The following is an 18,872-nucleotide window of genomic DNA, read 5'->3' on the forward strand; positions in this document are numbered from 1 at the left end:
GTTGGTATACGGGACAAGACGGACTTGTTTGCTCGTATGCAGTTAATGCACTTGTTTACTGCATCCTTTATGCATTGTGTATGTTTATGCTCACCCAAGCATTTTGTGCATACTTCCCCTTCCTTGCAGTCAGCCGCTTTGTGATTGAAGCCTTTGAATTTAAAACAACACAATACCTGCACTGCATCATATACTCGGCAACGTTCCCAACCTACATTAAGCCTCTCTCCAGCTAGTACATTTGCGAACGCTTCAACATTCATTTCTATCACAACATTATAATAGTTTTTCGCGTTCTTTTTCACTTCATATTGCTTAACAATTTTGATGTCCGTTTCACTTAAACAAATGTTTTGTCGTTTAATTCTTTGCACCAGTTCCTTGTCGCTATATTTGAAATTTATACCAGTCACCATGACTGCTGGTTTCACTTTTTTGGGAATCTTAACCTCATAGTTATTTCCCAGATTGTTCTCAATGGCATTTTTTATTTTGCCACGCTCATGGTCATTTTCGCTTTCAACAATAACAACTCCGCTTTGCCTTGCTACTATATTAGTTATTTGCAGCCCTTTAGGATCAATTTTCGAGCTTAGGTTAGTTTTGGTTATTTCTATAGTTTGCCTTTTATTCGGCTTGACAATTAAGGGATGATTCTTTCTAATATCTGGCAACACTTCTTTTTTTTGTCCATCATTTTTTGTTATTCTGTCGCTAAATGCAACTTCCACTGCTTTTAAAACTTGCTTTATTTCTCTTTCATGTTTCTTGAGAGCATTATCAAATTCATTCCTGTACTCAGATAATTGTTTGCCATTTTTGCTCACTACCATCTGCATATCTTTTAAAATGTCATCTACGTTATGCACATACTGCACACAATCAGTACACATAAATCTAAGCATCTCACATTCGTCTAATTTATTAACACTGTATTGGTCTATGCCAGAGCATTTTGGTGCTAAATGATAATATTTCCCACACACCCCTTCGCAACGAATTTTTGAGACTTCTCCACGTATTGTACTTTCGCACTTGTCGCATTTACTCTCCATTTTTTATATAGAATGAATATATGTATATGTATGTATCACACTTTGTAAGTGTATGCGTTTTGCTTTCTTTATTTAGTCACTTTCTCGCAAATATATTAAATTTAAAAAATCAAACTTTATTTGGTATAATATTCTTGAAACCAACTTCTGATTCCGCTTTTTGAGTCTCTGTCTCACACATTATTCTTAAAAAGTATTTGAATATAGTTTTACCATTTTAAAATGTAAAATTCGAGGAGCAGAAATAAACACAACCGTACCGGTTTGCGACCGATCAATTAACCGACTGTTTCGGGATAACTTGCGGACTCTTCAGAGATTAATTCTGGATGGTTTTCGGGATCCGCACGGGATCCCGTCGTGGTAATTTCGGGACTATTTTGGTATTATTTTGGTACCCTTCCGGGATCATTTCTGGATAGTTTTGGGGATCCGTGCATGATCCCGTCGGGATAATATCGCGACTTTTTCTGGACTATGTCACCCTCGGCATAATTTCTGGATGGTTTTCGGGATCTCGTCAGGGTAATTTCGGGACTTTTTGGGGATCATTTCTGGATGGTTTTCGGGATCCCGTCGGGATCATTTTGGGACCCTTCCGGCATCATTTCCTGAAGGTTCTCGAGATCCCGTTAGGGTCATTTCGGGTGTTTTCGGGGTCATTTGGGGACCCCCCGCATCATTTCTGCATATTTTTCGGGATACCGTCCTGTCGGAGTAATTTCGGGATTTTTTCTGGACTATGTCGGGGTAATTTCGGGATCATTTCTGGATGGTTTTCGGGATCCGTCCAGGAGCCCGTCCCGTCGGAGGAATTTCGGGATTTTTTGTGGACTATGTCGGTAATTTCGGGATCTTTTCTGGATGGTTGTCAGGATCCCATTAGGGTCATTTCGGGCTATTTTGAGACCTTTCCGGCATCCTTTCCGGATGGTTTCCGGTATCTCGTCTGGATCATTTGGGGGCTATTTTGGGATTATTTTGGAACCCTTCCGGGATAGTTTCTGGATGATTTACGGGATCCGTCCGGAATCCCATCAGGGTTATTTTGGAACCTTTCCGGGATAGTTTCTGGATGATTTTCGGGATCCCATCAGGATAATTTCAGGACTACTTTGGGATCATTTTGATACATGGGGGGGGGGGGGGGGGGGGGGGGGGTTAGCACCAATTCGATTCAAGCTACATACATATGTAGTTAAAAAGTTTTAATTCTGAATATCGAGTGGCAACGTTTAAGTTTTTGCTATGTTTATTGAAATCCCGTTATAGGTCAAGAAGCAGCTTATGCGTTTCAAAGTTCGGTTTGCAAACAATTTCGCGGAGTTGTTGAAAGTGTCTACACGATCTGACTGGAATATTGATCTTAATTTCGCCAAGCAAAAATGGGCTAGAAAGTGTTCCTCTTATGATTTTTACTATAAAAATTCACCAAGCATCTTTCTACGGCGATGTTACGTAGGCATCTGCAAAGATTTTAATCGGAGTCGATGGGGCGGAAGATTCAGTGACATATGCCAAAGTAAGTGTAAAGAAAAAATTGATTTTGGACCGATTCCAGTTTATCACAAAGATTATCGAAGAATACTCCAATATAAGCCTCACCATTGATGTACAGAGGGGTGTAGTAACGTATGGATCGTTTAATTGTCTACATCATTGCTCCAATTCGTTTGAAAAAGCCATATAAGCTTTGCCGGAAACTTGATGCACGCCGATTCTCCCTTTCGTTGGTTTTCTTCACGGTTTGGGGGTTTATTGAAGATTTTTCGGTAGAGGATTTATTATTATTAGATCTGGCCCCAAAAAAATTGGTTTTACTATGAAGAAAATCTTTTAAATATGAATCTGAATTTGAAATCTGAAATTATTCATCTCAGATGCGCCAAAACTGTATGTTGAAATGAATTTCTCTACCGGCCCCTTGTTCGTCATTATTTTCCGAAACCAGTAAAAGTTACATCAAATTGAATAGTTTACCAATTCCTATGGCTTCCTTATAATGATAGAAAAAATTTACTCTTTTTAGAACTGTAGATTCCAAACGTGCACTACCACGTCCAGAACGCGAAAGAAAGGAAACAAATATTTCAGTTAAAAAACTGTTTGTTGGAGGTTTAAAGGATAATCATGATGAAAAGAGTTTAGAGGATTATTTCTCCAAATTCGGCCATGTTGTATCGGTCAAGATACTAACGGATAGAACAACTGGAAAACGTCGTGGATTCGCATTTATTGAATATGATGATTACGATTCTGTGGACAAAGCAGTATGTAAGTATATACTCGTATCCTCGTATTAATAAAGTTCATTAAGAACAATGTGCTAACAGATAAGTTGGTAAATCCAGTGGTGCTAATAATTTTCCCAGGTCGAATCGGTCGATTTAGCTGATTTTCTTTTTTTAATTCAATTTAATTAAATTTAGTGCTGAGTGCCAAAATAATATTTCTTGGTATGTTTTAATGTTTTATTATTTTCCTGCAGTACAAAAAGTTCATACAATTAAATATGCTGTAATTGATGTTAAAAAATCAGTATACACCGAAGAAAAACAAAACCAATATTATAACAGCGATAAAACTCTGACGAGTGTAAATGGAGCAAAACCGCAAACTAGTTTTCGTCCACCAAGAGCACAGCAACCGAATACGCAATACCAACAGCAACAGACTCCTGCAGCAGCATATCAACAACCTGCATATAATTATTGGGGACAACCACAACAATATGCAGCGCCAGCGCCACAACAATATGGCGCATATCCACAACAACCACCCATGCCTGCAGCAAATGGTAATAGATATCCAGCGAGTACATGGAATAATGCATGGACAGCAGCTCAGCCTCAAGCAGCGGCCAATACCTGGTATCCACAAAATCAATGGCCACAAAACCCTGCACCTAAACCAGGCCCACGAGCACCACCACCAACTGCTACTGGTCCAGCACCACCTGTAGCAAGCTGGAATGCACCGGCAGCACATGTTCCACCAGTGGCAGCTGGACCTCCACAACCGCCAGGTGTAGTTGCAGCAGCACCCCCAGCTACCTTTGGTACAGGTTATCAACAAAATTATGGAGGTGGTCCTACTAAGCCGCAACCGCCATCAGCCGCCATTTCAAATCGTATGCATCCATATGGGCCACCTCAAACTACTAACTATGGTTTGTAAGGTAAATACGGATCCTTCATTTTATGTACGCTTGTTTATAGGAGTGTACATATGTATTACTAACATAAGTCTATTACAGTGGGTTCTAAAAGCTAACAACTACCAGTACCACCATACAATATCTACAACCACCATCCCCACAACAGGGCTATAACGGTTATGGCCCATAAAAGCCATCGCATGCGTCTGTGCCAGCTGGTGGTGGTGTAAATGCGTTGATGGAATTTGGAAAATCGCTAACAAATTGAGCCATTAACTAGTTTTTCTACAGGTAATACTTTCTTTAGAAACATACTTTTATATACTGTTTCATATACCATGATTGCCAACTAATTAGAAATGCCCGTTTTATGTGTGCATCGACAAGTAATTTATGTATATAATTTAAGTGGTCTTAGGATTTTTTGCTGGGAATTCCATATGAGAGGCCGGAAACTCGTGTATGCCCTTATATTGCCATTCCCCATACCTTTTCAAAATTTAAAAAAATACTCTGACCCGGGCGGCATTGAAAAAAAAAGCATATCTCAAAATCAACAACTCGTCTAAGTAGGGAATAAATATCCATAGTAACGGTCAAATATGAGGAAAATTTAATACAGCTAGAGCGTTTTCTTCTTTCATCTGAAAGGAAAAATATATCTTTGCCTTCCTAAGGAAATGTTAAGTTTTTATACTTTTTCAGGAGATTTAAAAAAATTGCTAAATGTGGTAGGTCTCAAACCACCCCTACAACCTTAAACATTTATTTTGGAACACAACATCAACTGAGAAGTAAAACTGCATTTTCAGATTGGTGTTGTTAGTTAGTTAGTTAGTTAGTTATAATGAGTTCCTATAACCTGTAATGTGTCAATGAAAACTGGGCTAAACGAAAGTGACTATTCGTTCTGAATTTTCTTTCTAGGCTGTCTGGAAAATTTGTTTTAAATTATTAAAAACTAAACTAATACAAACTTCCAGACGAATAGGCGACAAATTATTTGTCCGAAATTCATATATAAGTAGAACACAACTTAAGCTCTATTGCGGCTGAAGCGTTAATTTTATTAGGTTAGGAACACAAATTTGATTACTGCAGCCCTCCACTTGTGGAAATACCTCTAGACTATAATAATGGCCCGAAATACTATGTGTGCATTCATATTTGGTTGCAAACAGGATACACAGCCCCAAGAAACCCACTTCTTAAGCATATCTGATATTTTTGGATCTTTTCTGAAACGTTTTTGAGAAATTTTGTAATTTGGAAAGAACTCAAGGCAAGTGCGCTGCTTAATTAAGTAGCATCTTGTCTGCTTCTTAAAATGGGCAAGCGCATGACTAGAACTCGATCGAAATTTAAAGGACCTATAGTAAATGCAAAAATTTAGCTCTATATAAGCATCAAGCTCGATATAAGCATAATACCATATAATTTTTAGTAAATATACTGTACATGCATTTATTAATAATATATATATATATATATATATTAATTTACTCTTTTTTTCAAATTTAGGTATAATTTAACAAAAGCTCAATATAGAAGAAATGCTTTACATATTATAAAAACACAAAGGGCTTACTACTACATGTCTTGTCTATCACAATAATAGGTTCATATGCAAAAAAGGAGCATTATTTTTAAAATAAGATACGTATGTATATCAGTAATATGATATATTTTTAATCTAGATATATGTACATACATATGTGCTATTATGTATAATATACATCAAAAAACTTTTGTAGTATTTAACACTACATCTTAGTTCTAATTAAGTAGTTTCAACCATTTAACAATTATGAGAATCCTTTATTTAAGTATACTTTTTTTGCACTAATATACGAGTATATAGTACATACACAGACGGATGAGTTGCGAGGTGAGCCTGAAACGATTTATGGCAAAGCAATTACAGATTGAAGTTTGAAAGTTATAGAAAAAAGCAATTTAGTCCTAAAATCAAAGTCGCAACGAATTTGTCTCCATTTTGTTGGCATTACCTTCGAAAAACATCAGTCGGAGAACATAATAGTCATGCCTATGTATGCTTTTACCACTCAATTCATAAAAAAAAATGATGTTTATAAAGCTCTTATAATTAGACATTTTTTTAAGAACAACGGTATAGGGTAAATGTATTGAATATATTTAACTTTCTTTAAAAGAAAGTTGCGCGTCTTTGGGGTGATGCTAAGCAATCAATTATAATCGATAATCACGGCACATTTACTCTCATACTAAAAAGTATATTTTGCAATTCTATCCTTTTTATACTTAGCTGCACTATACCTTTTCCAGTTTAAGTTCAGAAAATTACAATTCAAGTTCAGAATTTCCAATTTAAATTCAGAAATTTACAATTCAAGTTCAGAAATTTACAATTCAAGTTCAGAAAATTACATTTTAAATTCAGAAAATTACAATTCAAGTTCAGAAAATTAAAATTCAAGTTCAGAATTTTCAATTCAAGTTCAGAAATTTTGTCGGGTATTTTTTTTTCATCCAATGGAAATAAATGTATGTAAGATGGTATCTATGTGTTAAGGAAGCATTGGACATCTTAAATCGATTTTGCGAGATAGCGAAGAAAAAAACTCGCTCATAAGAAGCAATTTCAATGCCATCCATCTAATATTCTTAGCGTCACAACCATTGATCTGCACTGAGTATGACAGCAGTGATGCCGAAGATATGACCACTTAAACAGTCAACGGAGCGTCCACGCTCCTGGAAGTAACGTATAGGTACTGTCTGCATAGATCTTGGCGCCATATGTCAAAATATCTCAACTTATCCGCCATCATCATCATTCATCATGAATTGGCACTTAATCGCGACTTTGGCAGTTTCGTAACAAATCATGGGAGCTTTCCCTGTTTTGCGGTAACTGACGGAGATTGGGTGCACCATGAGAAGTCAAGTCTTCCTCCACCTTCGCAACTCTGTAGAGGTCTCTCCCTTCCATTGCTTCCAAACTGCTGTTTCGACTGAAGTTCTTTCTTGGCCGTAGCGTCATCATGCACCTGTTGGAAAGAATTATCCTCCATTTGATTTCAAGGTTCGGGACGTACACACCTTGAAGAAAACTTGGGGTACACTATACCCAAGCCACCATTTTGGCGAAGTCTAAAATTAATTAATTATAATAACTTTTGAAAATTAACACCCTACTTATAAATTTCTGAATTCGAACTATAATTTTCTGAACTTGAAATGTAATTTTCTGAACTTGAATTGTAATTTTCTGAACTTGAAATAAAAATTCTGAACTTGAATTGTAATTTTCTGAACTTGAACTGTAGTTTTTTGAATATAAATTGGAATTTCTGAACTAGAATTGTAATTTTCTGAACTTGAATTGGAAAATATAAATTGAATTGTAAATTTCTGAATTTAAATTGGAAATTCTGAACTTGAATTGCAATTTTCTGAACTTGAATTGTAAATTTCTGAACTTAAACTGGAAAAGGTGTAGTAATATATCACATCACAGTAAATGTGGATCGAGATATAGACATCCATATTCAAATAGAAATCATAAACAAATTTATCTCTTCAGTTATGCCTGTCCAATTTCCGCTTATATGCAATATATCTCTAGTAATAATAAATTATACTTTTTAATATTTTCGGCGTTTTTATTCAAAAATACTCAACGGTGTTAGGTTCTGAGAATATTATGATCAAGGTGTATGCAAGGCTTGCTATATTCATGAACTACGTCGGCTGGTTCTTTTAAAAGGAGCTTAGGCGAATAGCATATGGAATGTCTTCGTCTTGTTGTTGTTGTAGCGATAAAGGTGCTCCCCGAAGGCTTTGGGGAGTGTTATCGATGTGATGGTCCTTTGCCGGATGTAGATCCGGTACGCTCCGGTACCACAGCACCATTAAGGTGCTAGCCCGACCATCTCGGGAACGATTTATGTGGCCACATTAAACCTTCAGGCCATCCCTCCCCCTCCCACCCCAAGTTCCATGAGGAGCTTGGGGTCGCCAGAGCCTCGTCTGTTAGTGAAACAGAATTCGCCGCGTATAGGTGAGGTTGACAATTGGGTTTGGAGAAGCTAAAAAAAGTTATCCCTTATTGAAAAGCCAAATGCTCAACCTTATTCTCGAATTTAAATCTTTCATCCCATCTGAAACAGGACAACCACGGAGTGCTTTTGAAAATTTTTTATATTAATAAAAGGACTTGAAAGTCTCAGTTAAAAAAAACACAGTTTTAATTTGAGCGCTTAAATATGCTCGAAGTTTTAGGAATTCCAATAAAAAGAGGTATATAACTCAGCCCTTGCTCGTCTGCGTAACATCGCGCTTAGGCCTATAGTTTTTTAAATATTTATAAAAATGAAATTAACTTTTTACAAGTGCAAATTAGTGAAAAAAAATTTTTTCCAAGAAAAAAAAATGTAATTAGTTAAGGACAGTTTTATTGGGTAAACTTCAAAATTTATCTTCTTGATGGTATTCACCATTAGTGTATTCACCATTAGTGTTTACCGGGTAAATCAATTTTGAGGTTTCCATGATAAAACGGCCCTTGATTGCTTGTTTCAAATATATAATTTAATGCAGTATCCCCCTTAACATATGTATTTTAGGTTGAAAATGGATTTTCTAATTACGAAATTACTATATTAATCCAAAACTATTATTGTATTTAGATGCATACATGCATACAGATGTTTATAAGTGTATGTATACGTTTTTTATTTCGAATATAACAAAAAAACATTAAAACGACGAATATTCGGTGCATACATTTTTAAAGCTGGTAAAGCCTAATCACATTAGCTTATACGTTTACAGTTAGTTGTCCACAAATAATAGGAGTGCGGGTATGAAGTAGGGCTGGGACTATCCGCATATTCGAATATCCGGATATCCGTTGACACGGATAAAATCCGGAGGGCATGTATATCCGGTTAATATTCGTTTGTGTAGCTATCCGGATATCCGAATTTACGAAGATCTGGTTAATAACATTAATAGCATTAAATTCGTGGGGCATTTAAATCAATTAACAGCGTTTTTTACAATATAAACAAATGGCACTGTTCTTATTTTCACTTGTTTGTAAAATTGTAGCTTTTTAATTTTTCGATGTTTGCTTCGTTCAATTCTGATATGCAGATATTCAACTTATATATTCCAGTATCCGGACATACGGATATCCGGATTTTCCGTTTACGTATCCGGATAGCCGAATAGCGGAAATCCGGATTTCCCATTTATGAATCCGGATATCCGAATTTTTTGCTTAGCTATCCGGTTATTCGAATATCCGGTTTATCCGAATAGTTAAAAAATCCGGATGCAGTTCACAGCACTAATATGAAGGGCTTATGTCGCTTCGTATACTTTTTAGAATACGCATAAGTGGCGCATCACAGGCGGGTACAAGTACCCCAATACTAGGACTAAAAAATGTAAAAAATATTATCGTAAAAAAAAAACCAGCAAAGCGGTATAGCAGGGACTAGTGCAAGCGCAGTCACCTGGCCTGAACGCAATAGAAAACTTGTGGACTGATCCAGCGATAACCAACCAGCGCTTTAAAAAATTTGTAAAGATCTCATTACAGCGATATAACAGTGCTTTTTTAAATTTTGTAAAGTTGTAGAAGCATTTAAAATTAGAATTTTAACTATTACATATAATTTGATGTGGCAACCGTTTAATTTTTAATTTGATATTCAGTTAGATTTTTAAATTTGTTTAAGTTTGCGAAACTTTGATGATTAACCCTATTTTTTCGACCTCAGGTTTCTTTGTACCTTTTTCCGGCGCTGAATTATTAAAAGCAGTTAATTCTTTAGATAGGTTAGGTTGCAAGGGCTGAGCTGGACACTATGGTAACAGCTCACTACTTAGGCCACTAATGGGCCTAAGCGCTGGACAATGACAGAGAAGGTGTTGGACACTATCCTTCTCTTCTGTACATCTGCAGCTGCGACAATAGTTGAAGGTCGTTGCCCCGATTCTATCACCATGCGTGCCTATTAAACAATGCCCAGTTAAAACCCTTATCAGGGACGATAGAACTGATTTATTTAAAATCAGAAGCGCTCCTGTGCGCCCCTTGTCATATGAGGGCTAGTTTAGCCTGGATGTCTCACACGATGATATGGCTGGCCATAGTCCATTTGCAATTCTTATAGTGCTTGTGTTCACACGAAGCCCGAAAGTGGCCATGGGTATACCTACTGAATCATTTCCGGATGGATATGGTCGGTGGTGCCTCTTCTGGCCATCTCGTCTGCTCTGCAGTTGCCTTCAATATCCCTGTGCCCAGATACCCATATAAGGCTGATACTGAAGTGCTGAGCCATCTCGTTAAGAGATCTGCGGCATGCAGTGACCTACTTTACGTTGTCGACGTATGAGTCCAGGGCCTTTAGTGCGGCCTGGCTGTCTGAGAAAATAAACACCCGTTTACCATCCTTAGGCATAGACCAGAGATGATTCGCAGCCCTGTGTACTGCCAGCATTTCCGCTTGGTGAAGTCCAGATCTTGGGGCTCTGATGGCTTCTCACAACAATATCCAGCAAATTCTTATTACTCAAAAATGTTTCATAAGGAAGATATGCAACGTTAACCGTTTTCACCACATTATGGACTTATTCAAAGAGTTGAAAATTCTTCCGGTAAAACGCATGTACTATTATAAAATCTTAAAAATATCTTTTATTCGCTTTGGGTATTTACACAGCCTTTTCTCTGATAACGTATAACTTTAGGCAAAACTCACTCGGACTTGTTGTTGTTCCCACTTCTTGTACTACTCATTTTAATAACTTCTTTACTATCGTTTCTTGTAAAGTCTTCAATAAGATGCCTTCGACTATGCGTGTCATTAGGAATTTGCGAGAGTTTTTAAAAAATGTTAAATCATTTTTATTAGAGCTGTCACACGACGACATCAAACATTTGCTGAACCCTGTCAGTGAACTGAAACCAAAATTGTTATTTTTAATATTTTATTATTTTCATTATATATCTCATTGGACTTATGGATTATCTCTACATTCACCCCACACATATCGTACATGTTCATTAATCTTAATTTGTGACGGCATTCAACACTAAAATTGCATACCATTTTACTGAATGCCTTACTTTTCTTTCATTTATTACTAATTTTATTAAGTTAAGTTCTTATTTTATACCTATATGTAAAAAACTTATGAAAAGAAAATGAATAAATCTAATTTAATGTAAAAAAAATCTAATCCAATCTAAAAAAAAATATCTAATCTAAAAAAAATCTAATCTAATATATAATATGTGGATGCAACACATGTAAAGAATTTTTTCTTAGAATAGAAAGTTGATTGTTTTCTTTGGAAGCACTCTTATTTTTTCTGGACAACTGATACATACAGTAGTATTTAAAACATATGTATAACCCTAAGCCCTAGAATAAAATAAGCTCAGCACATATGTGTTAAATTAAAAAAAAATATATATATATTAAAATAAATTTAAAGGATTACGTCTCAATTCGAACATGCTACAAAAAAAAAAAACATATGTCCTATATAAGAATAAATAAGAGAGAGTACATGTTTTATAAAAATAGAAGTACCCTAAAACAGCTTAAAAAAAGTCTTGTGTATTTTCAATAATAGTCGTATGTATAACATAAGTATGTACATATGTATGACTTACTTAGTTTTATCAAATAAAGTTAAATTAAAGCAAAACATACTAAAATTCGTATCTATTTAATATAGCATATATAAAATAGCTTAAATCATAAGCTTTTTTTGGTACACAGGTAATTGAAATTTATAGCGTTTTCTTTTCTTTTTTTTTTTTTAAGGGATTCCCTGTTGTTCTAGCAGTGGCAAGATATCCACTTCGACAAGTACTTTCTCATGGCCTATTACCATATCTGTTATAAAGCCTCTTCGGTGGACATTTCTCAAGACATTTAGTTGGCAACGTTAGGAATGTTGCGAAAGAGTGTGTCACAAAGTCTGCAGTGTGACTTTGCTGTGAGAGCAAAGGTGTGACGTTACTCGTGATCTTTAATTTGCTACGTATGACAGGACCTCACCTCCTATGACATGACATTGCTGAAAGTCCATAGAATAGTATAGGCTGGGGTAGCTTTTGCTTCACCGGGTATAAGAATTCTCATGCCTACTGGCATACCTGAAGAAATAGTTGTGTGTTTTACGCGCAGCCGTTTATAGGATAAATAACAATATAATCCATGCCTAAAAATCCGGCTGAAATACTGCTGCAAAGTTTGTAAAAATATGAAAGTTATTTTTACAAAACAGTTGAATTGTGAATATGGTATAAAAATAAAGTAGTGAGTGGCCAACATTAAAAATGAAGAATTAAAAGTAAATCTGCTTTGTTGGTGAACTACCTACAAGCGATTTGTTGGTTTCCTATTTCCCTCTATGCGACATTTTGGACTAGTCCTACTTGCGTCCATTGTGTGGTTAAAACAAAAAACATGTGACTAAAGAAGTGTCAACCATGAAGTCGAGCCAAACGACTGGTAGCTAATTCAAAACATTTTTCAAAGCCAATATACGATTTAAGGAATAATTCCCAGCGGGTTTGGGGGTTAGAATATTCCCGCGGTAGGTATGCCTGTCGTAAGATACGACTAAATACCAGATTCAAGGGGTTGTGTAGCGCAACCCTTGCAGGCTGCCAGCGCAATATATAGCTTCTCCAAACCCAATTGTCAACCTCACCTATCCGTGGCGAATCTTATTTCATTAACAGCCGAGGGCTATGGAGACCCCAAACTCCGCATGGACCTAGGGGGTGGGAGAGCGGGATGGCCTAGAAGGTCGCATGTGGTCATAACGAACCGTTCCCGAGATGTTCGGGCTTGGCACCGGAACGTACCGGATCTGCATCCGGCAAAGGACCATCAACATTGGTAACACATTGTACATTTCATTTCAGATAAATTACTTTTCTACATAACACGTGGCACCGCCCGTTTAAAAAAAATTTCTCCCCATTTCCTCTTACAATAAAACTTGATAAGTGAAATATCCTTGATTCAAAACTATTTTTTGCTAAGTTATAGGTTATTATTCTAGTCCACGACCCTTTTAAACTTGTTTTATATCTAAGTTGCCGTGGTCTTTAACCGATCCCGTCCATTTTTTCTAGAAATATTTCCTGCTATAGGGAAAAGTTGTGTACCCAATTTTATCACGATCCGTTAATTTTTCTTCGAGTTATGGCTCCGGAAACATAGAAAATTGCTTAGTCATAAAAGGGGCGGTGCCACGCCAATTATAAAAAATTTGAAGTTTTTCCTATTTATTGTTATAAATCCACTTGGGAAATGAAATACCATTGATATAAAGCTCTTTTTTTGCAAAGATTTAGCTTATTTTGTTCGTCCACGGCCCATTTAAAAATCTTATATAAAAGTGGGCGTGGCACCTAACCGATTTCGTTAATTTTTCTTCAAAGCATTCCTTATAGTAAAGCCAACCTCTGCCGAATTTTGTTACGATAGGTTTAACGATTTTAGATTTATGATTAATATTTGATTTATCACAAGTGGCCGGTGCCACGCCCATTTAAAAAAATTTTCAAATTTTTATCAAGAGTCTCAATATCAGTCCACATGTCGAATTTCAACATTCTAGGTGTATTATTTACTAGATAATCAGGTTTTTTGTGTTTTCCAAAATTTTATATATATAAAAAGTGGGCGTGGTTATCATCCGATTTCGCTAATTTTCAATACCAATCTATTCCGGTCCAGCTAAGCTCGTGTACAAAATTTGGCGAAGATATCTCAATATTTACTCAAGTTATCGTGTTAACGGACGGACGGACGGACATGGCTCAATCAAAATTTTTTTCGATACTGATAATTTTGATATATGGAAGTCTATATCTATCTCGATTCCTTTATACCTGTACAACCAACCGTTATCCAATCAAAGTTAATATACTCTGTGTGCAAAGCACGCTGAGTATAATAAATGTTTTGTGGGGATTTTTGGCTGTTGCTTACAGTTGAATTCAGTAAGTAAGTGACTAGAAACAACATTGAAGACAAATTGGAGCAAAAATCATCAATTTGCTATTCTGTAAACTGTCTTGCGTCTCAATTCTCGCAAAAGCGGTCACTAATTTATGAGCTGGGTCCGCGCAGATCATAAATATGAAAATATCAGCAAAGTATTAGAGCTACTTGCCAAAAACGCTTTAAGGATTATAAGGGGTATTCTCTCTGCTTTGAATCCATAGAAAACTTAGATAGTTTTCCATTTTACTGCCAAAAGTTTACACGCAACAACTAAATACATTTGTGAAAAATTGTCTACGGTTTCTACTTTTTTATATTCAAACCCATGTATATTTGAATAGAAAATTTATAAATGTGAAAATAATGTTGAGACTGATTTTTTCATTAAAAAGAGACAATTTTCTTGCGCGGCAGTCTTGTAAACTTTTTGAATGCATAAAACATAAGCTTTATAGTAACTTTGGGCGCTTATGCGGAATCAGGGTGAACGAGGCTAACTGAGAGTAAATAAATGAAGAAAATGAAGACCATTTTGCCATACTGAATATTGGAGTTGTTTATTCGACAGCTCAGCGATTCGAACTTTAACAGAAGGTGCATAAATAATCAAAACTTCCCAAAATTCGTTACAATAACTTGTTAAAAATTTCAGAAATAGTTTGACAGTTTAAATCACTGATGTTGTTGTTGTTGTAGCGATAAGGTTGCTCCCCGAAGGCTTTGGGGAGTGTTACCGATGTGATGGTCCCTTGCCGGATACAGATCCGGTAGGCTCCGGTAACACAGAACCGTTAAGGTGCTAGCCCAACGATCTGTATATTATACATGTATATCTGTTCTTATTCTAGCTATATGCGTGTGTATGTGTGAGTAACAACTTCTGCTCTTAGCTGTTGATAACGTGATATATGATTGTTTCTCTTTCTTCTCCGCTCTTATCTGCTGACTGCATATGTGTATGTGAAATAATCTCTTTGCTTCAAGCTGCTGGTTATGGGTGGGGAATATTCTTCGTTGCCTTCTATGTATGTGTGTAAATGGCCTACTGTCGTTGTGTTTATTTGTTACAGCATAGTGATGCTAGAAATGCAAATATTCGCCACATTATGGATCTAACGAGTACTATTTGTCGCTAATTCGCATATGCCGTTAATCCGATCTACCATTTCAGAGCCCTTGTGATTTAACCCTTTCGATCCGAGAAGCCTGTGAGGTAAACAGAACTTGTTAAAGGTGTTCAATCGTTACAGTGGGCAAAGTAACAACATTCTATCACATCAAGATGAAATTCTTGTAAAAAGGGGCGGTGGAAGGGGCTGGGACACAAACGTCCCGTCAGTATTTTTGTATGGGACTTATTTGTTCTTATTTGGCTCAAAGTTATCGCTACTGCCGTCTGAAAAATCGGCACCCTCCTAGATGACCCGGAACATATTAAAAATTTCATCTCAATCAAGTTACTTTGGCATATTAAGTCTATACAGAAATAAATAATAATATCAACACATTATGATATATTTCTAAGAAATGGGCATATTCAGTCCTGACTGGGACATTTTGAGCCCATCATGAATACTGATGGGACACATACATCCCAGTAATATAAAGGTGCTAACAGTTTTTGAAATAAACAGAAAATCTGATAATTACATACCTCAATGTATAACGAAAACATTAGCTCAATGATTAATATACTTTTGTTTGATTTCAAAACTCTATAACCACAAAAACTCGCAAAAACCGCGTGACTTACAAAATTCGTGTCCAAACTTGCGATCTTATTTTAACTAAAGAGAACGTGTTTACCATTAAATGTCAAATAATGGAAAGAAATACCGTTAAGAATATCATAAACTACGAAATGGGATCAGCTAAGCCCATTTTAGTCTCTTAATTTCCAGGCTAGGCATCCTCAAACATATACCGGGACACATAGGACCCGTTCGGATAGAAAGGGTTAAAAAATGAGTTGTTTCATTTCTAAAATTCAGAATAAGCAAAGAAAAAATTAAAAAACAAAGTATTTCTAAATAATCAAATGCAATGTGCGCCTCCATTTAGATTCGAACTAACGCACTTTGGGACTTTCGAAAGAGAAATGGGAGGGGTCCTTTAAAGCTCATCCACAACGCCACAAAATGGTGAGTCGCCAAAATGCAACGTTATATTATTTGTTCAATGCATGAGTAATTGTCTTTTTGGTGAACTTTGTTGACATGGTGAGTTTTTTTCGTGAAATCATCTCAAGCCACAAAAGTTCTCTCTAATGGAAAATCTCAAATTGGAGACCTGAGATGAGACCGAATCACAGAATTCAGCCGTTAGATAGCACACTGAATTCGATTTTTTTTAAATATTTTGTTTTTTTTTTATTGGTGATTTGAAAATTTTCAGAAATGAAACTATCTTTAAGCGTTTTTATCAAATAATTTTCACAATTTTCTGAAATTTTCATGTTCGTGATCTGCCCCGGCCTTAGTGACTGTTTTTGTGAGACTAGAGACGCGGGACATCTTACAGAATAGCAAATTTGTTCAAAACTGATTTTCACCCCAAATTAGTGATTAGAGACTAGGGCTGGGACTATCCGCACATTCGAATATTCGGATATCCATACCGATATCCATTAACATGGATAAAATCCGGACGGCATGGATATCCGCTTAATATTCGTTTGTGAAACTATCCGGATTTATGACATTTATTTTGTAGCGTTTTTTCACAATATAAACAAATGGCACTGTTCGTATTATCACTTTTTTGGAAATGATCCCAAATCTTTCCGACCATTTTAGCACTCATTATTAGTTTAAATATGACGCTTTATAAAATTGTAGCTTTTTAATTTTTGACGTTAATTTAATAATCTATAAACATATTTTGTGAATAATTTTTCGATGTTTGCTTCGCTCAATTCTGATATGCAGATATTCAACTTTTATATTCCAGTATCCGGATATCCTGATTTTCTGTTTACGTATCCGGACTTTCCATTTACGAAACCGGATAGCCGGATTTTTTGCTTAGCTATCCGGTTATTCGAATATCCGGTTTATCCGGATAGTTGAAAAATCCGGATTCAGTTCGCAGCCCTACCTGAGACGGCTTACTTAACTCAGCTGTTAATTTGAGTGTATTCTGTGAAATCGGTCAAATATTTTTTCAGAGAAAAGAAAACGCTATTAATAACCTTACATACACATTTATGTATGTATGTATTTAAAAAAAATAATAATTCATCAGTACGATTTTCCTAAAAAAATGTATGTTATCAACTAATATCTCTCTTTTATTCTGCTGGGTCATCTCGTTTTATGAAACCCGTTCAAGTGCCCGAGAGACCAAGATTTTGGGACATCATCAAAAGTCTTGAACCACAGTGAGTGAGGGAGACAGACTCTTTTAACAGAGATAGCGCTTTGTGGTAAGTTTTGTACATAACTTTGAGCATGAAAACCTTTGGAAATATTGAACACGTATGTTTTTGAGAAACACATGAAACTAATAAAATTAGATTGAAGAAACGCAAAGTAAGTAAAGAGAATTTGATTTTGAAAGAAATCTAGTAGGATTTTTATACTCAGTTGAGCAGAGCTCACAGAGTATATTAACTTTAATTGGATAACGGTTGGTTGTACAGGTATAAAGGAATCGAGATAGATATAGACTTCCATATATCAATCATCAGTATCGAAAAAAAATTCGATTGAGCCATGTCCGTCCGTCCGTCTGTCCGTTAACACGATAACTTGAGTAAATTTTGAGGTATCTTGATGAAATTTGGTATGTAGGTTCCTGGGCACTCATGTTGTTGTTGTTGTAGCGATAAGGTTGCTCCCCGAAGGCTTTGGGGAGTGTTATCGATGTGATGGTCTTTTGCCGGATACAGATCCGGTACGCTCCGGTACCACAGCACCATTAAGGTGCTGGCCCGACCATCTCGGGAACGATTTATGTGGCCACATTAAACCTTCAGGCCATCCCCTCCCTCCCCAACCCCAAGTTCCATAAGGAGCTTAGGGTCGCCAGAGCCTCGTCTGTTAGTGAAACAGGATTCGCCGCGGATAGGTGAGGTTGACAATTGGGTTTGGAGAAGCTATATGTTGCGCTGGCAACCTGCAGGGTTGCGCTACACAGCCCCTTGAATCTGGTATTTTAGTCGCCTCTTACGACAGGCATACCTACCGCGGGTATATTCTGACCCCCTCTAACCCGCCTGGGCACTCATCTCAGATCGCTATTTAAAATGAACGATATCGGACAATAACCACGCCCACTTTTTCGATATCGAAAATTTCGAAAAATCGAAAAAGTGCGATAATTCATTACCAAATACCGATTAAGCGATGAAACTTGGTAAGTTAGTTGAACTTATGACGCAAATAGAAAAATAGTAAAATTTTGGACAATGGGCGTGGCACCGCCCACTTTTAAAAGAAGGTAGTTTAGAAGTTTTGCAAACTGTTATTTGGCAGTCGTTGAAGATATCATGATGAAATTTGGCAGGAACGTTACTCTTATTACTATATGTCTGCTTACTAAAAATAAGCAAAATCGGAGAACGACCACGCCCACTTTTAAAAAAATTTTTTTTTTAAATTCAAATTTTAAAAGAAAAGTTAA

General features: G+C 36.3%; 1 protein-coding gene across 3 annotated transcripts in view; it reads left to right on the forward strand.

Moving 5' to 3' along the window:
- Positions 1-17,787, forward strand: part of LOC137238138 (ribonucleoprotein RB97D-like) — a 30,472-nt gene extending 12,685 nt beyond the window's left edge. The window contains exons 3-6 of one of the 3 annotated variants that reach the window (XM_067762782.1): positions 3,085-3,329; positions 3,544-4,233; positions 4,312-4,503; positions 17,580-17,787. In XM_067762782.1, the coding sequence (XP_067618883.1) occupies positions 3,085-3,329; positions 3,544-4,232 (934 nt within the window). In that variant the 3' untranslated portion in view covers position 4,233; positions 4,312-4,503; positions 17,580-17,787. Of the gene's footprint in view, positions 1-3,084; positions 3,330-3,543; positions 4,258-4,311; positions 4,504-5,733; positions 11,439-17,579 lie in introns of those variants that run through there. The other 2 variants (XM_067762781.1, XM_067762780.1) reach the window with 2 other exon arrangements.
- The last annotated feature ends 1,085 nt before the right edge of the window (positions 17,788-18,872 follow it).

Source organism: Eurosta solidaginis, chromosome 1 (assembly GCF_040869045.1).
Source record: "Eurosta solidaginis isolate ZX-2024a chromosome 1, ASM4086904v1, whole genome shotgun sequence".
NCBI lineage: Eukaryota > Metazoa > Arthropoda > Insecta > Diptera > Tephritidae > Eurosta > Eurosta solidaginis.